General features: G+C 49.8%; 1 protein-coding gene across 1 annotated transcript in view; it reads left to right on the top strand.

Annotated features, from left to right (window-relative positions):
- The window catches only part of Nup210 (nucleoporin 210), a 96,806-nt gene that overhangs the window by 44,863 nt on the left and 24,637 nt on the right, over nucleotides 1–27,306 (top strand). The window contains exons 14-25 of the mRNA XM_028854718.2: nucleotides 6–151; nucleotides 2,764–2,985; nucleotides 4,083–4,256; nucleotides 9,603–9,795; nucleotides 10,515–10,621; nucleotides 11,260–11,364; nucleotides 11,457–11,558; nucleotides 21,729–21,857; nucleotides 23,001–23,128; nucleotides 23,240–23,375; nucleotides 24,748–24,810; nucleotides 24,929–25,108. Coding sequence (XP_028710551.1) covers nucleotides 6–151; nucleotides 2,764–2,985; nucleotides 4,083–4,256; nucleotides 9,603–9,795; nucleotides 10,515–10,621; nucleotides 11,260–11,364; nucleotides 11,457–11,558; nucleotides 21,729–21,857; nucleotides 23,001–23,128; nucleotides 23,240–23,375; nucleotides 24,748–24,810; nucleotides 24,929–25,108 — 1,685 coding nt within the window. The remainder of the gene's footprint in view (nucleotides 1–5; nucleotides 152–2,763; nucleotides 2,986–4,082; nucleotides 4,257–9,602; nucleotides 9,796–10,514; nucleotides 10,622–11,259; nucleotides 11,365–11,456; nucleotides 11,559–21,728; nucleotides 21,858–23,000; nucleotides 23,129–23,239; nucleotides 23,376–24,747; nucleotides 24,811–24,928; nucleotides 25,109–27,306) is intronic.

Genomic DNA, 27,306 nt, shown 5'->3' with positions numbered 1-27,306 from the left:
TGCAGGAAGGCTGCTCCCGGGGCCTGAGCACTGCAGTGGAGTCATGGTGAGAGCGGATGCCCAGGGCTCTACTACCCTCCTTGTGAGCTACACACACGGCCATGTACACTTGGGTGCGAAGATCACTCTTGCTGCCTACCTGCCCCTCAAGGTGAGCTGTGTCTGCCTTTTGTCATCTGCCTTGTCCTCCACCTTTTCTTGAATGTTTCTAGAGGTTCGATGAGGATGGCCTCTCTCCATAGATCCTGTGCTGTTTTCTGTTTGTTTTTGTCAACTTGGCAACAAGCTAGGGTCGTGGGAAGAAGGAACCTCAGTTGAGAAAATGCCCCCATCAGAAAGTCAGTGGAGTATTATCTTGAGTAATGATTGACGTGGGTAGTCACGGGTTGTATAAAAAGCAGGGTGAGCAAACCAAAGAAAGTTCCTTCATGGCCTCTGCTTCAGCTCCTGAGTCAGGTTCCTGCCTTGAGTTCCTGCTCTGACTTTTTTCCATGATGCATTGATTGGGACGTGTAAGCCAAATAAACCCTTTCCTTCTCAAGTTGCATTTGGTCGTGGTGTTTATCACACCAACAGAAAGCAGACTAAAACAGATTCCAACTGTTACCATTTGTGCCTGTGGACAGGCCGTGAGTCAGTCCCTTAGCACCACAGCCACCCTACTGGTAAAAACAGATGGGGGCTTTCTGTGAAAAGCTGTGTGAGTTTTCTCGTTGCTCACTGGAAACTTTGAGGCCCTCAGGGTTTTACTGGCCAGTTCACCATTTACTTCAGTGAGTGTTGAGAATCTGCAGTGTGCTAGGCACTGTTCTTACCAAGTACAAAACGGGCCTAGAAACTTGCCCTAGGTGCCTCTACACACTGATGAGGGAGGTAAAGCCAGGCGAGGTGATGCACACCTGTAAGCCCAGCTCTCAGGTGCCTGAGGCAGGAGGATCTTGAGTTCCTGGCAGCTTGGACCTGGTCTCAGTAATGAGACCCATCTAAAATAAACAAACAAACGGAAAATGAGGAGAGCTCCGTGGAGCAAGAAGGGAGCAAGCTGGCCCTGACCGAGCTGGCCAGGAGCGCCTGGAGCCTGCCCTTTGCCTCTCTGCAGCTGTGCTTCCCGTGAGCGCTGTCTTCTGCCCCACACTCCATAGCATCCCTCACTGAGGAGCAAGCTCGAGCATGCTGGGTGTGGAGGCCAGCTCCCACCTTTTAAAAGGGTTCCTATGAGGAGGAGAGAAGGATAAGAAACTTTTAGATAGAAAGATGGTGAAGAGGAGAAAGAAACACAGGATAGCTTCCGGAGAACCTGGATCAAAATCCAATGGTCCCTTCTGCCTCTTCAAACAGGCTTTTTGTAACAATGCCAAGGGGCGGGGCAAATGACTTCCCCGTTGCTAGATCAAAGCACACCTCACAGCCAGGTGTAGACCCTTCCAAACACCTGGTAACCACGCCCGCCTGTGGTCAAATCATCCCCTTATGCAGCCCTGCTGAGTAAAGCAAGCTCAGATTCTCCGACCCTGAGTAAGTTCTCACTAGGAAACCTTTGTGGGTCTCTACAGCTGGGCAAGTATTCAGTCACATCCTCGGACCTTTTTATTTTTATTTGAGCTGGTTTTGCTATGAAGCCCAGGCTGGACTCAAAATCCTCCTACCTCTGCTTCCTGTAGGAGGGATTATAGCCCTAGGCCTCCATATTGGCTGGTTTCTGTTATTTAAAGCACAGTGGAGGGTGGGGGGTAGGGGGTAGGGGGAAGCTGAAGAGATGGTTCTGTAGTTAAAGCAGGAGTTGGAGAGATGGCTCAGTGGTTAAAGTACTGGATGCTCTTCCAGAGGATCCAGGTTCGATTTCCAGCATCCACATTGTGGCTCACAGCTACCTCTAACTCTAGTCCCAGGGCATCTGAACCCTCCTTGTCTTCTGTGGACACATGGTACATAGATATACATGCAGGTAAAATAATCATAGACTATAATAGTAATAGTAGCAGTGTGGTGGAGGTGAATGTTATGTGTTCAGTATTATGTCTTGCATTCAATATTTGGTCAGTACTGTGTTGGGACCTGTGCAAGGTGCCATCATGGCTCCCAAATACCCTCTTTGTGGATATCAATATAATGCTGGCTCTTAGCTGTGAGAAATGAGCATGAAGAACATGTTTTTGTTCATAAAGTTGTTTCTTTCTCATTTAGTCTGTGTTAGGATAGAGCCCAGGTGGGAATTTCCAGGGTTTTTATTTTGTTTTTAATTTTATTTTGACAAGGTCTCTCTTTTTTTTTTTTTTTTTCGGTTTTTCGAGACAGGGTTTCTCTGTGTAGCTTTGCGCCTTTCCTGGAACTCACTTGGTAGCCCAGGTTGGCCTCGAACTCACAGAGATCCACCTGGCTCTGCCTCCCGAGTGCTGGGATTAAAGGCGTGCGCCACCACCGCCCGGCCTTGACAAGGTCTCTTTATGTAACCCTGGCTGGCACATGTCCAGGCTGGCTCATAGAAACCCACATGTCTCTTCCCCTGCCTCCTGAATTAGACTATGCCCACCATGCTCAGCATTCCAGTGTACTCCATGCTCCAGTGAGAACCCAGTTCTTTCCAAAATTCCTAATTCATGGCAACCCTGTGCATACTGCCCACGTGGAGACTGAATTTCAAAGAGGACACAGAGTTTGCCTGGCAGCCCACCCAAGCAGGATGAGGATCTGAGTTCTGGATGCCCAGCATTGCCTGGTCACCTCCTCCCAGAGCAATGCTAAGCCTTCTCCTTCTTTCTCCAGGCTGTGGATCCCTCCTCTGTTGCTGTGGTAACCCTGGGCTCCTCAAAGGAGATGCTGTTTGAAGGAGGCCCCAGGCCGTGGGTCCTGGAACCTTCCAAATTCTTTCGGAATGTCACTTCTGAAGACACGGGCAGCATCAGCCTGGCTCTCTTGGGTCCTCCAGCCTCCCGAAATTACCAGCAGCACTGGGTCCTTATGACCTGCCTGGCCTTAGGTGAACAGGTGAGTGGACAGCTGCCCTCGGTCCCACCTTGCCTACTGAGAGAGCTAGAAAATCTACTGTTCTCAGAGAGCCCTGAGGGTTCCTGTTGTCTCCATCTTACTACCGAGAGAGTCCAAGGCTCAGTGAAGCAGCCCGCTGGATTCCACAGCACACATCAGCTTCCCTAAAGCCAGCCTGTAGGTGGCCTCCTCTTTCTCAGGGGTATAAGTAGGAGTAGAGGTTTGAGACCGAGAGTCACAAAGCCCCATGTTTCAGGGTTGGACTGCTGTCAAAAGGAGTGAGACCCTTGACCTGAGTTTGGTATACCAACTTGTTCTTTCAGGATGGGGTGGATATGCCAATGCCTGTGTGTGTGAACTTCTTGGTTATTTCAAGATAGGGTCTCTCTATTCAGCCAAGGCTAGCTTCAATGAAACTCACTATATAGTTAATGTAGCACAGGCTGACCTTAAACTCATCCTGCTTCAGCCTTCCAAGTGGTGGAATTACAGGCATAAGTTATTATGCCCAGCTACAGTGTTTTTAGGGTTTGGTTTTGGCTTTGTTTTTAGTGCTGAAAACCAAAAGATACTGGAAGGTTAAGCCGACTGAACCAAGCGTGCCCCATGTCCTGAGTTCCCACGGGGCCTGCTTGGCTGGGGGCAGCACCCTTTTCCTCAGGCCAGGCCAAGGCCTTGAACTCTTCTGGCTTCTGACAGATCTCTTTCTGGGAGCCTCAGGGTTCTGCCTGTGGCTCTGGCCTCTCCCCTGGGCATTGTCCTGCATGGTCCCTTTTCTAACCCATTCCTCCACAATTAAGGTCCCCACCCTTCAGTGTGCAAATTCCCACATCTGTGCCTCACCTTGATGTGTTGAAGTCAGCGCAGATTCCTCTTTCAAATATCCAGGATCTTGTGGATGTGCAGATTCAGCTGTGGGGTTTTCCTGGTGTCCTGGGGGAACCACAAGGCATCCCCTGACCTGCCTCTTTGAGATGTTTGTAGATGGTACCTGGAGCATAAGATAGGCATCATCACATGTCCTATAGAAGTTAAGTCTCAGCTCAAAGAGGAGGGGACCTCGTTCGGGTGTCTGACTGTTCCTCCTGCTCCTCTAGGTCATCGCCCTGTCCGTGGGGAACCGGCCCAGCCTCTCTAACCCCTTCCCCGCCGTGGAGCCCACTGTGGTGAAGTCTGTCTGTGCCCCGCCTTCCAGACTCACCCTCATGCCTGTCTATGCCCTCCCGCAGCTGGATCTATCCTGCCCACTGCTACAGCAGAATAAGCAGGTGGTGAGTATGGCCACTCTTGGGGAGGGAGGGGACAGGCAAGAGGACCTTGGCCCACTGCACCCACGGTCTTGAGTGTTCTGATATCAGGATCTCAACAGCCAGAGCTGTGCAGGGTGTTTCCATTTGCACTTTGCATGGGGGAGTCTAGAGCCTGCAGAGGTGGGAGACTTTCCAAAGTTCAGTTGCATAGATGGTCCCCGGCTTACAGAGACTTAGCTTAGGTGGGAAGGTGACAAACACTTGTCGTACTGGGAATTTTGATCTTTTCCCAGGTTGGTAACAGGCAGCCCATCTTCCCTTAATGCTGTGAAGAGTGAACCAGTCACAGCCCCACAGTCAGCTTTACCACCACAGGGGGAAACTGATGCTCTGTGGAGCTCTGGAGTCCATATGTATAGCTCATGGCCATCTGCCCAACTGTTGGCTCATGTCAGTGTCTGAGCTGGGTCAGGGTAGGTGAGCAGAAAGGCACAATAGACTGTCTATAGAATGGTGTGTTAACTCATGATGGGGTCATTGGGGTGTGACCTCACCCTAAGTACAGAGGCTTCTGCAGTGGCCATGTAAGATGCAACCCCTTCCCACCCCACTTTCTGATTCCAGATTCACTGTCGCCCTCTGCTGGGCACATGAGGGGCTGTCAAGTCCTTTTGTGAAGTGTTCTGTGGTTTCAGCTGTTTTGGTGGGGTGTTGTCTCTGGGTAGAGAAGGTGTAGTCAGAGTGGGATTGGGAACTCTGAGGAAAAGGGTCATCTGCAGTATTGAATTGTACGGGGCAGGGCATCCCAAAGTAAGTGTCAAGAGGGGAAGAAAGACCGTGAGTCCGTCAAACAGCAGCCATGGGGGTAAAACCTACTGGTTGGTGTCCCCAGGAGCTGGGGCTGTGCAGTCCTCATAGCCCAGGGCCTGAGTGCATCCTGCCCAGGGATTAGTGATAAGCTAGTTCAGGCCTGCTTGGAGGAAGGAAATCATAGTTTCCTCATCCCTCCAGCAGGTTCTCCTGGCTCTTAGCATCCAAGTTCTGGAATAACAGAGTGTTGAGGAGGGTGAGGAGCCACTGGCAGACAGAAATGCCACAGAGAGTTTAGCTGGGAGGAGCCAGTGATGCCAGAGAGGCAGAAAGGCCACAGAGGTATTGGCAGGAAGAGCAGGATAAGGAGATGCCAGCCTAGGGGAGCCAAGCGAAAGGCTCCAGGGAGGTAAGACAGCAAGAGCAAGGACTCTGAGGTCAGGTCATGGTCAGTATCCCTCCTGTCCACATGGAGAACAGAATAGTCCTGTATGCTTGGAACCTTTACCCCTTAGCCTCATTTCCTCTGACACCATGGCCATCATTGAGGTAGGCAGAGTTGAAAATGCAGAACCAGCTTTATCTCCAAACGTAGCAATTCCTCCTGTGGCCCCCGGGGTCTGTTTCCCTGAAGCGATCTCAGAGTAGGTACTACTCATGTCTGGGCACCCAGGCCTCCTGCACACCTGCATGAACCTTCTGATACTGAGTGTGTCCGCGGCCTTTGCAGCTGTGGGCAGGTGCTGGGAGATCTGGGTCCCTGGTGAGTGAAGGAGAGCTTTGCCTTGGATCCACACCCTTCTGTTGAAGGCTTGGTTAGCACAGCTGTAATACCTGGGGCTTGAGGACCAGCCTTCATCTCTCCTGTTGGAGTCAAGCACAGCTGTTTCCCCTGCTGCTGTGGGGTGGATCTGTGGGGTGGTTCTGCCTTCTCTGGCCCTTGCTCATCATTGGAGCTAAGAATGAACACTCCACAGACCTGCACTTACCTCCTCCACTGGCTTCACTTGGGCTGGTAAGGGTGGTGTAGAGTAAAATGTACAGCTTCTGTACACTCTCCACTGACCCCACAGGGATCCTATAGAATACGTACCTTGTTCCCTCTCATCAAGATAGGAGTGTAACAGACTCAGAGCCTGAAGGTGGCTCAGCTCCAGTGTCCGCTGCAGAGTGAGTGATCGCCTTTGTCTGGCCTCTGAGTGAGCTGCTAGGAGAAGAAGACTTCTCCATCTTGACTTAGAGACCTGTTGAGATGAAATCTTGAACTCACTACCTGCTTCAAGCCTTTTTTTTTTTTTTTTTTTTTTAGCTTTTTGTTGATGTGTTACTGCACATTTGTGGGGTGCAGCGTGATTAATTCCATGCATGCGTGTAGTGTGAGCTATCAAATCAGGATGGGGAGGTCTCCCTCTCAAATATTGATGGTTCCATTGTGTTGGGGAGCTTCAGACTGTTCCCTTGCTGTTCTTTTATATAATATATAATTCTGGTATTTAGTTGCCTCTCTGCACTGCAGAACCCCAGAGCTTACTGCTCCCTGTGTTCAGATATCTGCTTCCTATCCTCCTGCCCCTCCCCTCTCTCCCCAGCCTCCAGTGACGCCCCCTCCCGTCCTCTACTCTGCTTCCATATTGTTTTAGTTACCACACGTGTGTGAGAGTCCACATCACCCCTGCCTCTCTCTGCCTGGTTTGCCTGCAAGTTTTACCTTCTAGTTCACATCTGTTTTGTGCCGTTGTCCTTGGTGGAGGGAACAACATTGTGCTAAGTTTGGATCTTCGGGAAACGTCTGCCGGCTGGGTCCCCTGCCAGAGGTAGAGAGCCAGAGTCAGTGTACAAGTTCTACTCTGAGCCCAGCACGAGGGAACATGGGGCTGGGTTCAGGCCCCACCTGCTGTGGCAGCCAACCCTTGATGGTGATAGAGGCCAGTGCTGGGGGTTATGTGACTGGATGCAGAGTCCAGAGAGTAGCCATTATACGTTATTCTGTGTTTTCTGCTTAAACCCGCCTGTGGCTTCCAGTTGAGCCCGGCGAGGAAGCCAAGTCCCTTCTGTGGCCTTTAGGGTCCTGTGTCCCTGGTCCCTGGCTGCTTTCACCTCTGTGCCTTTCATGCTTGAATGTCTTCTTGTTCCCTCCACCTCTGTCAGTGCTTGGGGCTTAGGTAGGCTGAGCCCTGGGGCTTGTAGTTTCCCCATCCCTGGCCCCAGCCTCCCTCATTTCTTTATCCAAATTCTCCTTTGTCTTTGGCTTGACTTAAAGGTGCACACCTGATCCCCTCCTCCCACTTCTCCCACTCCCAAGTACGCACAGTGACCTATCACTAGACAGTTTGATCGCCTAGTTTAGTCTCTTGCTGGCTCCTGCCAACAAGAGCTCAGCAAACATCCTTGGGCAAGTGAGCAAACCCAGGAGCATGCTGTCCCTGAGTCCTGGGAGGCACCCTCATGCAGACTCAGAGGTGCTAAGACAGCAAGAGCATGGGAGTGGGTGCCTACCTGGAGAGCAGGGGCCTTCACGTTGGGCAGCCTGTGCCACTGAGCTGCAGCAGGGCAAAACCGAATCAGGTCTAGATATGTCAACCCTGTCTTTAAGCTTTGGTGAGGAGCTGAGCATGGTGTTTCCCGTCTGTCTGCAGCAAGACTGGGTGAGTCCAGAGCTGCCTCTGGTTGAAAGGTAGTGGTGTGACTGTGGAGCTTGACTCAGAATGGACTATGTGTTGTTGGTGTCAGCAAGAAGTAATGGGCCTTGGACACAGAACCGCCATGTGATCCATCAGTCCTTGGCGTTCCCGAGCCATGAGCCGGCCATTCAGGCATGACCCCTGCGATTTATGGTCTCATTAGAGGACCTTGAAGAAGATATATCCCCAAGGTGCATCTGGGTGCAGTATCAATTTAATTTTATAGCTCTCCAAATCCAGAGGCCACCTAGGACGTGTTTGCAGAGTAAATTATTGGCAAGGTGAGACACCAGAGTGGAGTCAACCAGCAGGAATGACAGATTGCAGGCAGACCAGGTCCTCTTCTTACCAAGATTGGGTGCCACTTGTGTACCAGGGGACTAATTAGTCCAGGATTGGGTTGAGCTGGTGCCTAAGGAGAAACCAATGTCATAGGAAGTCCTTGGAGAATCTGACCTGCCGTGTTCTACCCTAAGCCTGTGAGACTGAGCAAGTTCTGTAAAGTGTCTGAGCCACAGCCTTCCATTTTGTAAAGTGGGAAAGTTGCAGTCAGCCTGCAGGCATGCTTGCATAGAGCTGATGTCTTTCCCAGAAAAGCACTCATTTTCTACCAGAGGTTGAATCTGGGAGAAGGGGTGAGGTGCCTGGGGACAGACCTCTGTGGTTCCTGCCCACACTCACAGCTCTCCAGCTTGTGTCCTGCCCAATCATTAAAACCCTTGGTGTGCCCAGGTGATGAGCTGAGGTGCTGCCACGAAGGGCACTATTAAATTGCTGCATGCTTGGTCAGGTGTTGTCTGGAACCGGGTGAGCTACAAGAGGTTGGGGAGGGATCCTGGAGGTAGAGGCAGAGAGCTTGGTGGCAACATCAGTTAGAATGTGCTTTGCTGTGCCGCAGTAACAACCCCCAACCCCATAGCTCCATATCTTAACTACACAGTGTAAGTTCAGCTCTTGCCCGTGTGGTGCATGAGTCTCAGGTTGTCCATCACTAGGAGCCATTGTGCAGAAAAAGAGATTGTACTTAGGCCTTAGAGGTCCCCTCCAGCATTGTCACAAATCATGCGTCATATCTCATTTGCCAGACTCAGTGATAGTTACCCTTAGGTCAGAGAGGACAGTTCTTCCTTCTGGGCTATGCCTGAATGGATTAGATCATTGGTAAATGGTAAATTATGCTAAGGCCCACCCCATTTAGTGTGAATTACAGTGTGAATTTGTCTCTCAAATAACCACACAGGATTCATATTTAAAAGACTATCCCAGAACTAGTGAGAGGGCTCAATGGTTAAGAGTACTTGCTGTTCTTATAGAGGACCCGGTTAAGTTCCCAGCACCCACATGGTTCACAACCGTCCGTAACTCCAGTTCCAAGGCATCTAATGCCCGCTTCTGGCCTCTGCAGGCATGAGGGCTACATATATACATGCAGATAAACTCATACACGTAAAATAAATGTCTAAAAATTTTTCTTTTTTTTAAAGAAAGTCCCAACAAATTGGTTGTGCTTCCTACCCTGACTGAAGAAGCCAAGGATGGAGACCTTTGTGCCTTCCTGAGTAGGAAGGGAAGAGCTGGAACCAAGGGTCGATCCAGGCTTGGGGCTGCCTCTGCTTGGCTGCCTCCTTGCTATACACCCTCTGTGCCATTTTGTTAGGTAAAAGGGGAGTCATCATCCCTCATGGAGAAGTAGGAGCCATTTTGGACAGGGCTCTGGGGCATCTTAGTGGTGACATTCCTGAGCATTGGTTTGCAGTTTATCTCCACCCCTTCATCAGGACCATCTGAGCCCATAAGGAAACAGCTGGCTTCATGACATTACCTGTGGCAGAGAGTACTGGATGTGGCCACAGCATCTGATCTCTGTTTCTCTTAGGTTCCGGTATCCAGTCACCGAAATCCCCTGTTAGACTTGGGTGCCTATGACCAGCAGGGCCGGCGATTCGATAACTTCAGCTCCCTGAGCATCCAGTGGGAGTCCTCCCGGCCACTGCTGGCGAGCACCGAGCCTGACCAGCCCATGCAGTTGGTGTCCCAGGATGATGGGAAAGGCCAAAAGAAACTACATGGTGAGCCAAGTCTTGAGCCAGAGGGTGGAGGAGCCCTGGACACCAGGAAAGTCCTCCACTGCTCTTGCATAGGACCTCAGGTGTCTGGGGCTTCCCTTCATTTAGAGCTAAAGCGTGGAATAGAGAGAGAGCTCATCTTCCACCCCACCCCCCTTTTTTTGAAAGAGAGTTTCATTGTAGCTTCGGCTGGCCTAACTATGAAGAACAGGCTGGTCTCCAACTCTCAGAGATCCACCTGCCTTTTCCCTTGAGTACTGGGATTAAAGGCATGTCACCACACCTGGCTACTGTGGTTTTTTTGTTTTTTGTTTTGAGACAAGATCTTCCTCTGCAGTCAAGCTGGCCTCAAACTTGAGATCTTGAGTGCTGGGATCCCAGGCTTGCACCAGTACACCCAGCTTCACTTTGTTCTTTTAATCCCATATAGGCATGTGAGGTAGGAACTCGGGGCTCAGGATCCAGAGCAGAAAGGTCTCCTGTCCCAGGTCCCTTGGCCATGCTGTGACAGTGACAAACTTCCTCAGCAGCCCAGTGTTGAGTCTGTCTTCTCAGCTTACCTCAGCAGCTCTGTTCTTGGCCTGTTGACCCTTACAGTACTCAAAGCCTCAGCAAACTCAGTTACCTGTTTTTTTAAACTTGAAACTGAATCAGCAGCAGGATGTGGCCCCAAGGTAACCAAGGGGCTTGTGACCAACATTTGTTTCCCTCTGTGCCCTCAGGTTTGCAGGCAGTTTCGGTTCATGAGGCCTCAGGAACCACAGCCATCTCTGCCACGGTGACTGACTACCAGCAGTCCCACCTGAATGCAGCCAGAGTGAAGCAGCCGGTATGTGCCAGAGGACACCAGTGGGTGGGACCATGGGCAACACCAGGATGTCTCCTGTTTCTTGTAGATTCTGTCTGGTGTGACCTCCCTTGCTAGGGATCAGTACCTGATAGATTCTTCTCCTCTCTCCAGCATCTCTTAAGGGCTTCAAGCAGATCTGCTGCTGCTTCTGGGGGACCAGCATGTACATATGAGGAATTGGAAGGGTCCCCCAAGAATGGTCCTGTCTGGATGATACCCGCCCTCTCAGGCCACCCCATAAGCTGCTACTGAAATGGTGTGGAGGCAGTAGATACCCGAGGGCAGGGCAAGTCGGGGCTTGCATCCTAAGGAGCCCAGATGCTGCGACAGGGAAGCTTCCATTCTTACCTCTTCTAGGAACTTGCTAGCTTTTGAGTGGCCTCCCTGGGCTCCCCGCTGGAGCCTCACAGCCCACAGACGCCCTTTTAAGACCTTCTGACGCTTCTGATCTCTCTGGGGCTCTCTCTACCTCCCAGGCCTCCCCTGGGTACTGACACTGCTTGAAGCTTCTGTTCCTGGAATGAGGCCACTCCCTGGGGCATCTAGCCCTGCTCTTCTCGGAGGGAGCTGGTGATGCCCTTGTCTTCTGTCTGACAGTGTTGGCCTTTCTTTTTCAGCATGACCCTCTAGTGCCTGTGTCAGCCTCCATCGAGCTTATTCTTGTAGAGGATGTGAGGGTCAGTCCAGAGGAAGTGACCATCTATAACCACCCCGGTGTCCAGGTATGGCCCTTAGCCCCCACCACCCTTCCAAGCGTGGCACCCTGCGCTCTGCCACCCAGCCTGACCTCTTCCATCCCCACATCTCCCTCCAGGTGGAACTCCACATCACAGAAGGCTCTGGCTACTTCTTCCTCAACACAAGCACCCCGGACATCATCAAGGTGGCCTACCAGGACACTCGGGGCGTGGCTATGGTAAGCTTGAGCATCAGGATCCCAACTGTCTAGTCAGAAAGCTGCACTTAATAACACCCACCTTGTACTGAGCAGGGCCTTGAGATTCTGAGTGGCTCTGAAGTCTCTGTCATTCCCATGCCACCTCTGCGCTTTCTCTTCTGTGTCTACGATTACTCGCACTGTTAATTACAGTTAATTCTTTCCTTTCAGTCAATCTTCCGATTCATCTTTTAATTATCCTTTTATTACATAAATGGCTTTATGATAACCCTAAGAAACTTTCATTTCAAAGCTCCACTCTTCACTCTCCTGGCTCTCCACAGTGCCCACTTCACCCTCCCCAACTCTTACAGACAAGGACCCGGTCGGACCTCTGGTGTGGAGGAATGGAGCGTCCTGGTTTCCTCATGCCCCGAGTTGCTTTTTTCTTATTTTTGTGTAGCCTGTAGTTAGCTTACTTGTACTTTTAGCCCTTCTTTTATTATATAGGATCTGAGTTCTTTAAGCCCTTTTTCTTTTTAATGATTTAGTTTTATGCGTATGAGCATCTGCCTTCATGCATGTATGTGTACCAAGTACATGCAGTGCCGTAAGAAGATGCTAGATCACCTGGAACTGAGGTTAGAGCTGGTTATGAAAAGCTATGTGGTTATTGGGAACCAAACCCAGATCTTCTGGAAGAGCAGCCAGCCCGCATTCTTAACCACTGAGCCATCTCTCCAGCCCCTAAACCTTCTTTTCTTAATAGAGCCAAAGAGTGAAAACAAAGAACTGTCTTAAATGTCTCATTTAAGATCGGGTCTGACAGGATATTTATGCAGTCGGAAGTCCAGAATGATACTCACTCACACAGTGTCCCCACTTGCCAGCTAGGGCATTGCCACCAGGCAGCTCTCAGCCCAAATTTTGCTTCCTCTGTTGAAAGTGTACTTGCCTCATTCCCAAAGAGTCACGGCTCCCCTGGACTCTGAGGTTGCCCATGCTGACGTGGTCCTGGAAAGGAGGGGTGTGGCTTCAACTCAGGAAGTCTGGCTGACTGGCTGGCTGTGATTCTCAAGGCCCTTTACTTTTGGCCTTGCCTTGCTTCTGCACCTGAACCCTTGAAGGCTGGCCATAGCACAGGGGGCACCTGCGTTCCAGGGAGGGCCATGACCCAGGCAGTGCCCTAGGCCTAGCACCTGTTTTCAGAAACATTGGAGCATGTTGCCCATTCCTACTCAGGAGTTGGTGGCATAGCTCCAATGTTTGTGGGTTTGTGGGGCACATTTGTTTCTCCTGATTTTTGCCTCCACCAGCTATCTCAGCCTAGAGATCACAAAGTTAATGGCCCTGAACTGGACAGGTATAAAGTGAGAGGAACAACTGAGTGTAAGGAATATGCCTGGAAGTGTTGGACTCAAGGGTTAACTGTGATGCTGGATATCAGGAGATGGTGGGGACAAAGGTAAACCAGAGGGTATGAGCCTTACCCTTGGTGGGGGAGGGTTGGCAGTGTGTGCCTCTGTTGATTCCTTTGCTCCTGGTACTAAAGGGTGATTCCCCTACATCTCATCAACTTCGTGGACTGTGCAGAGGTTCTTAGTAGATTCACAGATGTGAGCAGCCATCACCACCATCATGCTTAGAGTGTTTGCATGCCTGGAAAGGAAACCCTATAGCCACCTGTCACCTTTGAGTTCTTCCAAACTCATGCCCTGTCCCAGCTTTCAGTGACTACTAATGTATTGCCTAACTCTGTAGCTTTTCCCATTCTGCACAGTTCGAGTGAATGGAATCATGAAGCATGTGGCCTTTGCCTAACATGTTTCCATGTTGTAGAATGTTCCAGAAGCTCATTCCTTTTGATGGCTGAGTATGGCTGTGCCACCTTTCGTTTGTTCATTCATCCATTAGTTGATATTTGGGGCGTTTGTTCATTCATCCATTTGTTGATATTTGGGGGCTTCTGGTTTTTTTGTTTTTGTTTTTTTTTTTTTTCCCTTCAAAACCAGGATTTCATATGGCCTGGAGCTCAATTTGTAGCTAAGGCTGTCCCTTAGCGAAGGATAATCGATCTTCGACTGTTCTTACCTCTCCACTTCTGGGATTGTGGGTGTGCACCACCACACCTGTTTTTGTGTGGTGCTGGGACCCAGTGCTTCCTGTGTGCCAGGTGGGCACTCCACCACCTGATCTATATTCCCAGCACTGGTTTCTGTCTTTACTATTGAGAATACTGCTGCTGTGAATGTTTGTGTACGGGAGAAACTTTTGAAAGATTTTTTTATATGTACAAGTGTTTGTCTGCATGTGTGTAATGTACAACATGTGCATGCCTGGAGGCCAGAAGAGGGTGTCAGATCCCCCTGGAACTTGAGTTACAGATGGTTGTGATCTGCCATGTGGGTTCTGGCACCTGAAAACAGTTCTTCTGAAAGAGTAGCCAGTGCTCTTAACTGCTGAGCCATCTCTCCAGCCTTGTATGTTTTTTGTGTGGATGCATCTTTCATCTCTGTTTACATGCCCAGGAATGGGAACTCTGCATATAATGTTTTGAGGAACCACTGACTGTTTCCCACGTCCCATCCTACCAGCACCGGATGAAAGTGCCTGTTTCTCCTCATCCTTGTCAACATTTGTAATTATCAGACCTTGATATTCCATCCACTCCAGTAGGTGCAGGTGACCTCTCCTTGTGAGGCAGATTTATAGTCCCTGATGAGTGAAGTCATTCAGCTTATCTTTGTGTTTCATTCTTGTGTCTTCTTGGACAAATGTCCGTTTAGATCCTTTGCTTGTTACTCTTTTTTTTTAAGTTGTAGAATACCAAATTATATTCTAGATAAAAGTCATTCATGAGATGTGATATGCACATACTTTTCATTCAGGCTTGTCCTTTAGCTTTCTTGGTAGCATGCTTTCAAGCTTATGTTTTTAATTTTGGTTAAAATAAAAATAATAAAATAAATAAAAATTTTAAATGTTGGTTCAGTATAATATCTCTTTAAACTTTTTAAAGTTACATTTACTTATATGTTTATTTTGTTGGGGGTGGGTGAGCATGCATGCCACAGCATTCGTGTGGAGGGCAGAGGGCAACTTGCAGGAGTTGGTTCTGTTTCCACCGTGTAGGTTGTGGGGATTGAACACAGGTTATGAGCCTTATCTGAGAGTAGTCTTGCTGGGCGTCCTTCTGTGCTCCTGTGCTTCCTGTCAACCTGACTCCATGGCAAATGGAGCTCCTGAAGATTTGCCTGTTGTCTTCTGCACTTTGTCTACCCCGAGTGTGTGGTGGGAACCCACGACCTTTCTGGTATGTGTGGCTGTCCAACTGCCCTAGCAGGAGCCATTGCTCTCTTTTGTCTGCACTGGATGATTTCGGTGTTGATGTCAAAAGCCAGTAGATCAGAGACAGGAGCTTAGTTCTGAGGCCCCAGCTCTGCTTCAGCTCTGTGTTGACCTGCATGTCTTTACTTGTGTTGGTCACAGTGTAGATCACCATTGCTTCAGAGCAAGTGTGACCATCTTTAAGTGTGAGCCTTCCGGCTCTTTCAAGTCTACTTGGACAGTTTTGGATCCCTTACAGTTCAATATAAATTATAGAGTCAACTTGTCAACTTAATCGTGAAGCCAGCAAGAGTTCTGCCAGGACTTGGGTTGACCCCTTAACCATATTCACAGTCTCTGTCCATGAATGTAAGGTGTTGCCCTGGTACCTGTGCCTCCTTTGATGTCTTTTAGTAGTGTTTCCAGTTGAGAGTGTTAAGTTTTATACTAGTTTTGCTGAATTTATTTCTAAGTATCCTTTTTCATGGTAATAATTGTAAATGGAATTGTTTTCTTAAAACTTTATTTTTCTAACATGTGGCTTATTTCTGCATGTTGGTTTCATAATCGTGGTAATAATTGTAAATGGAATTGTTTTCTTAAATTTTATTTTTCTAACATGTGTCTTATTTATGCATATTGGTTTCATATTGTGTAACCTTGCTGAACTCTTAGGAGTTTTTAGTGAATTCCCTAGGTTTGTGTTTCTGTGGATGTGTGTGTGTGTGTGTGTGTGTGTGTGTGTGTGTGTGTGAGAGAGAGAGAGATGTCATGTGTGAATTGAATACAGGTAGTTTGACTCCTTCCCTTCGAATTTGGAAGTTTTAATGTCTTTTTCTTGCCATATTGTCCTGGCTACAGTCTCTAGTACAGTGTTGAATAGAAGTGATGACAATAGCCACTGTTGTCTTACTCTAGATTGTGAGGAGAAAGCTGGCATTCTTTCACCACTAAGCACGATGTGGGCATTTTATAAATGCCCCAGATGGGGTAGTGTCTCAGGGACTTCGAGGCTAGACTGAAAGTGTGTATTTTTAAGTGTGTTTATGAGGATAAGGACAGCTAACATTCCTCACCCCACCTTGCCTCTGCTAGTGAATGTGCAGATTGGGCCTCCAGAAGAAAACAGATTCAGTCTCTCCAAGGTTTTGTCTGATTCCTAGAGCTTCCAGCAGGCAGTGAATGGGCATCTTTCTGATGCTGCCTGCCCTGCCCCGCTCAGGACTTCTCTCTCCACCTGTGAGAGAAGGGTGAAGGGTATTGGATAATGGTGCTGTTCCTGTGACCAGAGAGTAAACCTCTGCTTTCACCATGCAGGTGGAATGCCTGCCCTTCTTTGAGAATGCCCTTAAAGGAGTGTGGTCACATTGTAGATCTCTGGTCACAGACATATTGAGATTGTCATGGTCCTTTCTGCTGCCAGACTAGATGACATTGGACTTGGAGCAGATGCCCACTGCATCTCCTTTCTCTTTCATGATTGGTGAGGTGGAGACTAGCTCTTGTACAAAGGCCTTATAGACACATAGGTGGTGGTAGTGCAGACCACTGCAGAGGTAGGAGAAATCCAGCACTTCAGTGACCAGCTAAGGGACCTAAGGACATGCTTATGAGTAAGGATGCATGTGGTGCTGCCTGATTCGGGTTCACAACCAGCCATCTCTGCATCTTGTTTAGGTTAATGAAGAGACAGTATCAGAGAAGCCAGGTGAGAGGCGGAGAAAGGTAGCTGAGGGGAGTGCTAGGGGTGCACCTCACTCCAGATTCCTACCTGTGTTCTAGCTTGGCTCTGTGCAAGGCCGACTTACATAAAATACTGGTGAGATTAGTGGTCAGCAAACACTCTGTGTCCACATGCAGCTAATTTAGGACCTGTGGGAATTGGTCATAGCAACCATGAGAGGGACATGCATACATATATATGCTCCTGGAAGATTCCAAGGCACCTAGGATGCTCCTTTTCTAAACTTCCTGATGTGACTGTCTGCATTGAAAGAAGCACTGGCTCTGCTCATGGCTTGGGGACCATTTGTTTTTCTGTTCCTCCTTTACTATCTTCTTATGATTTAGGTCTATGTTTTTTAATCTGTTTTAATTTCCTTTTTAAAAGTTTTTTTTTTTTTTAATTTTGGTGTTTTGCCTGCATGTGTGTGTGCACCACATGTGTGCAGTACCTGCGGAAGCCAGAGGAGGGCATCAAGTCCCCTGGAGCTAGAGTTACAGATGGTTTTAATCCCATGTGGTTGCTGGGACTAGAACCCAGGTCCTCTGGAAGAGCAGCCAGTGCTCTTAACCACTGAGCCATCTCTCCAGCTTTTTTATTTTTAAGACCCTGGGATCTCCCTACATTTCCTGGCTGACCTTGAGCTTCTTGGCTCAAGTGTTCCTCCCACCTCAGCCTTCTGAGTAGCTGGAGCTGTAGGTGTGGTGCTCATACTTTTCCCAAGCATTTTCATTGTTCCCTTTATAAAAGAAGGAATAATTGCACAGCCCTGTGAGCGAGTGTGCCTTGTCAAAGCTTGACACTAGGAGGAAAAGCTTCAGTTGAAATTCATCCACACATCGGGAAACATACCTTATCTTTGTGTTCTTCTAGAGATTAAAAATAACTTCCCACTATCAAGAAGAGGGGAATTTGAAATCAGGAGAGGTATGTCTGTTGCCACAGCAACCAACTACAGTTTCTCTTAGGTTGCCCTTCGTGAGTAAGCTGAGGGTAAACCTATGGCCAGAAGAAAGACCTTTCATCCAGGAGCGAGTGCTCTTTAGAGTCAATTTTTGGCTTGGCTCTGTGTATAGGTAGTGAGTATACCACATCTGGAGGTATTCAAATAGAAGCTGGAATCTTTGTTTAAAAGACTCAAGGATTCCAGCACTACAGCTTCCTCTAGAAGACCTCTGAGCTCCTTCAGACACTGCCATTCTTGGGTTACCACTGTGTGAGTATCAGTGCTCCCCATCTCCACAGTCACAATGGGCTATAGCCATTCTGTCCCACAGCAAGCACCCTGGGAAGCAGCACCTTGGAGGCAGGCCTTCTGAGTGTGGCATCTGTCCCAGCAAGTTCCATGGAACACTGACCTTGGGTCTCTGCTTTCTCCTCTAACTGCTTCAAGGGGAAATCGGGTCCTATTTCCTTCTCCCTCTCCCGAACCTGCAGGATCTTTCAGAGTGTTGATGGGCTGTGACGGGTGCTCCCAGCTTCCTTCAGAAGGCTCTCTGAAGGACACATTTGCACATTTCTTTGGCATTTTGCAGCTGTTAATTAGCAGCATTCTCATTTCTCTTCTTCAGACAAGAAAGCTCACAGCCGTTCTCACGTAGCTCCTAGACAATGCTTCGTTCTTCTCTATTGATAGGGATTTGAAGCTCCACAATGGCTCCTGTATGTATGTAGTTGTCTTCTCAGTGTCTTTGGAGGAGATCTGAGTGCGCAGTGCAGGAAGCAGGCTGTGGTGGAAGTTTTCATGCCCACACAATGAACCCCAGGCTGAGCAAGGCTGATTAGTTTTGCTCACACAGCCCCCAGAACCCTCTGCAAGGGGCCTTTATTTTATTTTTGGCTAGTTTGCACAGACGAGTGTTTACCTGATTTAAACTCAGGATTTCTTCCTCCTCAGCCATTCCTCATATTTCCTGAGTCCTCTGAGCTTAGCCTGTCACTGAGAGCTTGGTGTGCCCTGAGCACTTGACACTTCTTTCTGCTGTGTTCATTCAGCAAAGCTCTAGTGCAGGGTATGGCGGTAAGAAGGAATAAGGCTTGCAGGCTCTGCTCTGGTGAGCCATAGTAGTGCTTTTTTTTACCACTCAGTACTGCAGTGTGTGGCCAGCCATGATGCCCTGGGTCGTAGCAGAAGCACACTGGGGATGAGTTGGTAGGAGGTGACAGGTTGTAGAGCTTGAATTCAGCTGTGTCCTGTGTCTTCTGTGAGGCTGTTGTGGATGGTGTGGTGCCTAACCCTACTTTCACTCTTGGGGAACTATCAGAGCTGACCACTGCATGAAGTTTTGTCTAGGCTGAGATTCCTGGATACCTGTGGTTTTTGTGTGAGCTCTGGTCATCCCTGTAGACTGATGGGTGAGAGATTAAAGACATGGGTCCCAGTCCTCTTATATGGTAACTTGACTTACTTCATGGCATTGATGAGTACATCAGAAGAGAGAGAAGCTAATGGTCCCATTGATGGTCAGAAATATTACTAGGGTCTTTATCCATCTGAAAATGTCACATGCCACAAGTCTGAAGTGTGAATGGGGCCCAGGAAGGCGGGGCTGGTGAGCTCATGGGCCATACAGTTTCTTAATGAGGAGTAATGCATTCATCATCTCCAAACTGATGACAGGACTTTCCCTTGGGCTCAGTACTTGATGACATTCTCAGGTGGCACTGTCAACACTTAGAAATGAGAACTCCTTCCAGACACCCCCACCGCCTTTTCTCAGTGTTCCTGAATGCCCATCAAGAAGCATGTGAGGTTACAGACTCTTGAGAAGTATAAGCCACCTACACAGTCTAGTGAGGAGTGCTCCAAGGTCTCCATGGGACTACGAGCTGGTGGTCAGCTTTCTACTTCTCTCCATGCTGTTTCTTTGTCTTCAGAGTGACCTCACACACAGGACTCAAAGCTTTGTTACAGGCCAGAGTGAGCTGAAGTGAGTCCAGGAGTGGAGGAGCCAGACCGCTGCTCCCCCACATGCAGCCTGGTGCTGTCCTCCCCTTCTGTCATCTGGAAGGTGGATGAATGTCCATCTTCTGGGAAGCCAAGTGGAAGAGGAATTGATTTCCCCACTGCCATTTTATGCTTTTGTTTAAAATGTGCAAAGTGATTTTTTTTTTTTTTGAAGGACAGAGAGGAAAACAAAAAAGAAAAAGCCCACCCACGCCTCTATTGCCCACGTGGGTCTGTCGGCAGCGGGTGCACCGTGTAATTTCCTCAGGTTATAAAGGACATGCCAGCTCCTGACAGCAGCAGCTCCTGCATGTGCGTCAGACAGGGGGCTCAGGTCATGTTCTCAGAGGTGCTCAATTCCTCCATGCAATTTTGCATGAGTTTTCTTTAGGGGAAATGTAATAACCGTCCACAGCAAAGCCTGATGACTGGTGGCTTTTCCACCGGTAGTTAATGCTAGGCTGGCTAGCAGGAACAGCTCAGATCCCACAGCCATCATTTTGGAATGTAAGTGTGATTCCCACCCTGGGATCCTTGTTAATCTACTTTAAGCCATCATATTAAATAAGCCAGGCACACCTCATCTGCCTGAATGTGCCCTGGAGCTCAGTTACACCTGTGTAGAGCAGCTTGGCCCAGCTTTCCAATTTTGTCTACCCCCAGCTACCTGTGGGCTTAGGCCTTTCCTAGCTTAGACTCTCCCTCCTGGCCCTCTCCTCTCCTCTCCTCTTTGCTGAAGGCCCCATTTCCCTGTGAAGGAGGCAGTGCCCCCAGAATGGGGAACTGAGCCACCACAGTTGGATCTCTATCTCCCCTTCAGGCTGTTTCCACCCTGCCTTTGAGGCATGGCTTGCTCTTCCGTCCTTTAAAGCTGTTGGATCAGAATCCATAAGGTCTAAGTTCTCTGTAGAGTTCTTCAGAACTTCCCATTCTTAGCCAAGCTAGTTCTGCTCTGCAGGGCTACGGCAGTGTTAAGCACCTGGTTCCTGTGCTTTATCAGAGACTCACTCTGCCGGCCTCTGTCTGATCAAGGTATGGAGGCTGGGTGCAGGCCGCTAGTGCCAGATACCAGGCTCTGTGAAGTCTTCTGGAAGGTGGAGGTCAGTATGAAGGGGAAAGACAAGCTGAAAAATTCTGAACAGTGATGAGGGGAATTCAACCCAGTGGAGGGAAGAGCATGCCTGTCTGGAGAGGGAAGTGAGGCTTGAAACTGGAGCCAGCAGCTGAGGGCTGGGGGAAGAGGCAGAAAGTTGGTCATTTTTCTTTGATGGAGAACCTGTTCGCACCCCCACCCCACCCCACTGCACCCCGAACCCCACCCCACAAATTCTTGGTATTGGAACTAGGTTTACAAACGCTGAACTGTTTGCTGAATGCATTTATACCTCTAAGCCCCACTGTGGCAGATTGTAACTTGCAAAGTCAGTCACTCGCCCCTGCCCCTGCCTGCCCAGCCTCAGAAGCCACCCAGCTGAAACACATGCCTGAAGGACATGTTGTGGCAAGTCCATGTTTGACAGTCAGATGTCCCCTGTGAGGAGCCACGGCAGCTGAGCCGGTGCTTGGAGCTGTGGTTGCTTAGGGGGGTCTCCAGGGCTGCCTGGGTAAGGAAGGGTAAAGGGTGCTATGGGAGCCAAAAGACTAGGAAATTCAGGCTTGTGTTTGTTCATTCACCTAACACTTCTTAGTTGGTCATGACTTCAAGCAAAGCTGGGTTGCAGAGATGGGTAGGCCCGCGGGAGCTCAGGAGTGGGTGGTCTGAGCGGTCTGTTATCAGGTCTGTTGTCCTGTGAATTCAAACAAGAACTCTGGAAACCACTGTCTGTCCCCAGTTCTACCAGCTCCTGACTTGCAGCTTCACATGAGACTCTGAAGGATATGCTGCTCTTACTAGAGCTGCCTGGCCCAGCCATCCTGGGTTTGAATCTTCTGCCTCCAGGTTACCGTGTATCCTCATCCATCACACTTTGATCATCCCCCCCCCCTTTATAGAATGCATAAAATTGAGATGTGTGTTGCTTTAGATCCCTCTGGCACTAACACCCCATCCTCAGTTCATGCCCTGGCTGCTGGGGTGACAGAGGATCTTGTGTCCACTTCTAGCCTGGTAGTTCCTGAGTGCAGTTATCTCAGGAGCTAAGCTACTGCTAACTACCCCTTGAGCAGAAATGAGACCTGCGGCCTTGTGACCCTGTCCACCTCTGCTTTGCAGGTGCACCCTCTGCTCCCAGGCTCATCAACTGTCATGGTCCATGACTTATGCCTGGCCTTCCCAGCCCCAGCAAAGGCCGTCATTCATGTCTCGGACATCCAGGAGCTCTACGTTCGAGTGGTGGACAAGGTCAGTAGACACTTATCTGCACAGCTCCCTCTCTGCTGATGCACATAAAGCAAGGACAGTATGTCCTGGGAAGTGTTTCCTTTTATCCTTTGCTTTTCCTCCTGGGTCCTACCCATCTCTGTCCCCTCCAGAGTGGCTGAACTTATGTTACCATCTCTGATTCCTGTGCCTCTTGTGGACAGTGCAGGCTGATGGCCCTGCTATATTTCTTCATCCCAGTTGTCATCAGTAAAGTTGGCAGTAAGTCCTGCCTGCAGGATTGACTGAATTAGCCTTGACTTGGGAATGCATGTCCTCTGGCTCACATAGGTTTATTCACCAGCCTGGCACACACCTTGCTGAGCATGGAGTTTTGCCTCAGAACGTAGGATGAGGATTCTTGGGAATTTCAGGGGCAATTGAGTAAAACTCAATACTGCCAAGTGCTCCTGTGATGTGAATGAACAGCGGACCGAGGGTTTCCTTTTGTGTGAATGGGAAACTGATTTAGAGCTGAGATGGCTGAAGGTAGGCTTCCAGGGCATGCTGCCCAGTCCCTGTTTACCTGTGCTGATGAAAAGGTTAGTCAATGAAAGAGGGATGTTCAGGCAGCTTGGACTTCATAGCTTAAAGCTAAGAGTCTATTACCCAGCCTCAAGAACTCCCCTGGGTATTTTCTTATGGAGATAGGTTGGCTGTATATCTCAAGCTGACCTTCAACTCACTATCCTCCTGCCTCAGCCTCCTGAGTGCCAGCACGGCCAGCTTCCCTTCAGCTTGCTCACTAGATTCCTCGTTAGTAGGCACTCTGTTCCCTCCTTTCCTAAAGTGCCTGCTGATAGACTGCACAGATTTGAGCTGTTCAGACACTAAGTCCCTCTCTGCCCATGTTGTTCTAAGCTGTGTCTTGTCTCCCTAATTTGATTGGTAGCCCACCAGTAGAGAGTGGAGTCCATGCCTTGTGCTATGGCCAAGCCTCCCTAGCGCCTGTATACTATAAACTCATCACTTTTCCCTCGTTGATTGGCCAAGCCCAGACATCATTCTGGGTGACTTGTCTGCAGTTCCCAAGCTCTGAGATGGAGATTGGTGATGCTGAAAGCCTTGGGTGCCACATGTTGGGGGAATGATCACTGAGATACCACTTCTGAGCTTGTGCCTTAGGTGGAGATCGGGAAGGCAGTCAAGGCCTATGTCCGCGTGTTGGACTTCTACAAGAAGCCTTTCCTGGCCAAGTACTTCACCTTCATGGACCTGAAGCTGCGAGCTGCCTCCCAGATAATCACGCTGATGTGAGTCCTCACAGGAGTTGGGAAGGGTGTCCTGGGGATGGGGCTGATTCCCACTGTAGCTTTTCAAGCACTCTTCTCGGAGGAGGAATTCGGTGCTTCTCTCTGTCTCAGGACTCTCGATGAAGCTCTAGACAACTACACGGCCACATTCCTCGTGCATGGCGTGGCCATTGGCCAGACCAGCCTGTCTGCAAGCGTGACGGACAAATCTGGGCAGAGAGTCAGCTCCACCCCACAACAAATTGAGGTAGTTCTGCTCCTTTTGCTCTATGGGCTCCATCCTGGTTGGGTGTGTCTTTACCGTGACAGGCTAGGATTTCAGCCATAAGGAGAAGCCATGATAAAGTCTGTACCTTACCATGTCCTCTGAGCAGAAGGCATAGTCACCAGCTCCCAAGTATGTGGATGGCAGCATTAGATGCATAACCAAAGGGACCTTGAGATGTTGACTTCCTTCTGTGGCATAGGGAGGGGTCTAGGCTGTTCAGAGAAACACTGTGCTGTGTCCCGTGGCAAAGGGACAGGCAAAGATTCTTTCCAGAAAGCAGTAGCCAGGTGGAAGCCATAGACTGATTTTAGCTTGTCTAGAACTGACTCCTCCAGTCAGTTCTGAGCCTTAGCCCAGGCCCAGGAGGGCCAAGAGCACCCACTAGGGTAGTGCAAGCAGAACGGGTCAGAAAGGGGATTCCTGGGGCAGGTTGTTCAGGATCAGCTGAGTTCCGAGGCCCCTACACCATCTCAATGTGGTGTAGGCTATCCTGCATCAAGGTTTTCACAGGCACCCCACTATAGGCAGAGGTCAGGGCAGCCAGGGTCAGGCCACCTTGCCCAAGAATCCCCACATACCCACTAGCAGCAGCAATAGCACCATGTTCTGCAGACCTCGGCCACACAGGGGTGGCAGGCTTCATTGATCTGCCTTCAGAAGCGGGCGGAGGCGGTTTGTGCCTCCAGATGGAAGTGTGCCTTCCTCCTACTGGTGGTGAGGAATTCGTTTCTGCCTATAAATAGCACAGCCCAACCAAGACTAATTCTCAGCACAGAGCAGTCTCCACGCTCTCCTTGGAGCACTTCTTACATGTTTGACAAGCAGGAACTTGTGGGGGCTGTGGGGCAAAGTTGGTACAGAGATGAGGTGTCTACCTGGCTATTGACTGCTCCTGAGCCCTTTCTTCTGTGGGGAAATGGTGCAGCTGTTGAAGTAAAGCCCTATTCCAAGACAGTTTGCTTTTAGTAGCTCTAGAAGCAGCTTTCCAAAGAGGAATCAGAATTCTGGGGACCCCAGTCACAACTTCGGCAGACACCTTAATTACCACAGGGCTTGTCAGACCCCAATTCATGGGACCCGCCTCTGGCTTCATAGGTCTCAGGTAGATTCGACCAGAGGATTCCTGATGGGTCCCCCAGGACGCCATCAGGAAGTACTAGTGCTGCTAGTTGGGGCCACACGTTGAGACCTGCACTGAGAGATCAAAGGTCATTATTTCTGTGATCATAGGTTTCCCCGGCACTGCCAGTTACCCTCAGCTGAGGGACGTCCCCATGTTCAGTGCACATCCTCTGCAGCCAACATCAGCTTGCAGATGCCAGTCCCCTCTCTCTTCTTCCTCCACATCCAGGTCTTCCCTCCGTTCAGGTTGATACCCAGGAAGGTGACACTGATCATTGGCGCCATGATGCAGGTAGGAGCCACTGTAGGTCAACGCAGGCCTCCACTGTTGGCATCCTTACCCTCGTGGGATGATGAGGGCGCTCCAGCGTGGCAGGTCCTGACAGGAGCCTCTGTTTCTCACTTCTTAGATCACCTCCGAGGGTGGCCCCCAGCCTCAGTCCAACATCCTCTTCTCCATCAACAATGAAAGTGTGGCAGCAGTGAGCAGTGCTGGGCTGGTGCGTGGGCTCATGGTTGGCAACGGCTCTGTGCTGGGGGTCGTGCAGGCGGTGGATGCTGAGACTGGCAAGGTCATCATCGTTTCTCAGGTATCACCTATGCCACCGGTGATTGGCTTCTGGGAGTGGTTTTGGTGTGGCGGACTTCTGCCAGATTTGATCTCTGCCTCTTTGAGGACACCCAGACCTGAGATGGCTCTTCTCCAGACTGAGCCTCCTGGGTTTTTCCAGATGCTCTCTGAGATAAGATCACTAATATCCCCAGCCCTACAGGTTCTGTAGTATATAATGAGGGTGCCTGTGCTGGGAACACTGATCTTGGTATTTTGGATTCCTCGGTATATGTTTCGCTACCTTCCCCCTCTGCAGATGAATTGTGTGGCAAACCTGTTAGTGGCCCATGGCTGTTGTGGTGCTTCTGAGCCTTGGCCCGGGACTGCTTGAGGTTAGAGCTCTGGGTCCTTTTGTGCACTGTCTGCAGTGGGTCCTGATCATGTGGTGATGGGATGGAAGGGATCATTCCTGATGAGGTGCTCTGTGTGTAACAGCGTGTGCCTAAATTCACGGGTGGGTGCTGGAAGCATGGTGTAGGACAGCCAGTAATTTCAGACCTAGATTTGTAGTTCAGTCTTCTGCTCATTTCCTCCTTAACCACTGGCCTACTGGCTCTGGCTGCCTAGGCTCTTTGGTGGGCTTATTTCCCAGTTGCTTTTTTTTTTTTTGGGGCCAGCAGTCAGTTGAAGCAGTTGTCTCCCCCTGAAGGCGTTCCCTGACCCACACCAGTGGGTGGCTGGCAGCAGGTGAAAGTCAGTTTTCACAGACTGACAGCTTCCCTTTCTGTAATGTAGTGGGGGATCCTTTCTACTCCCAAGAAGGCCTAATGATAGAACCCAGAAGGGCATCTGGCGCTCTCTCTCTCTCTCTCTCTCTCTCTCTCTCTCTCTCTCTCTCTCTCTCTCTCTCTTTCTCTCTCTCTCTCTCTCTCTCTCACACACACACACACACACACACACACACACAATCTCTCAATCTCTCTCAATCTCTCTCTCAATCTCTCAATCTCTCTCTCTGTCTCTTTCTCTCTCTCTCTCTCAATCTCTCTCTCTCTCTCTCTCTCTCTCTCTCTCTCTCACACACACACACACACACACACATACACACACACACCTCCACAGTGGCTCACATAGGCATCTTGGAAGGCTCCTGTGGTTCCGCTCACAGGAGAGCTTATGTGGTATGCAGTGACAAGTAGTTTACTCAAGCCTCAGTCAGTCACCCCATCCCTCTAGGAGGTCCCTTGTGGGCAGCGTGTACAACTCTCTACACCGGGAGCGTCTAAGCACATGCCTGGGGGCCTGAAAAGTGGCCACCCCCATGGGCCTGGTAATCCTGGTCCCTGAGGCTGGCTTTGACCCAACATTGAGTTCATTGATTGGCTCCCTTTTCTAGCAGTTTCAGTATCTGCCTCCAAGCATCCGAGTTAAACCACAAAGTCTTTGAATGGCAGGGGCGGCTGGCCCAGTTCTGTGTATGGATTTGGTGGAGATGTCAAGGAAGCACCGAGCATATCCCAGTGGTGTCCAGGGTTCACACAGGCATCCCAGAGAGTGACATGAAAGACCCCAGCATGCCCTGCTCCGTTACCTCTGTAGGAGGGACTGTGGCTTCAGAAACAGGCTCTTGTTTGCTTCTCCCACCTCCAGCAGGCACAGCCCTGGCCCTCCCCATGGCTTCCTCTCTGCTCTTGTACTGGCCTCCCAGCTGTGCCCTCTCTCACCTTGCTGGGCCCTCTTCTTCACCTGTCTCCCATCATGGTCCTTGGCAGGGTGTGGGGGTTTTGTCACCAGCTATTCTGAGAGTCTCAGCTTGTAGTTTCCGCATCCACACTGGGCATATGATTCTGTCAGATGCTGCTGGCTCCATCTGTCCAATCCTGAACACATCAGCATCCCAAGGCCAAGGGGTGGTCCAGAGACAGCTAGAACCGTGCAATGAGAAAGATAAGGGGAAGGAAGGCCTTAGTGGGCACCTGTTGTGAAACAAGCACTTGCCTAAATAGCAGGACACTAGCTGGATGTCTTAGTTACTTTTTCTATCGCCGTAACAAAATACCATGACCAAGGCAACTTTTAAAAGAAGATACTTAGTTGGAGTCTTGCTTAGTTTCAGGGTGTAAGTCCATCTCCATCATGGCAGCAGGCGGGCAGGTATGGTGCTGGAACAGTAGCCACAACCATGAGGCCAAGAGTGAAGACTGGGGATGGCACGGGCCTTTGAAACCTCAGAGC

This window comes from Peromyscus leucopus, chromosome 3, assembly GCF_004664715.2.
Source record: "Peromyscus leucopus breed LL Stock chromosome 3, UCI_PerLeu_2.1, whole genome shotgun sequence".
Lineage (NCBI taxonomy): Eukaryota > Metazoa > Chordata > Mammalia > Rodentia > Cricetidae > Peromyscus > Peromyscus leucopus.
The sequence above is the reverse complement of the archived record's forward strand: the minus strand, read 5'-3'. Positions and strand labels throughout refer to the sequence as shown.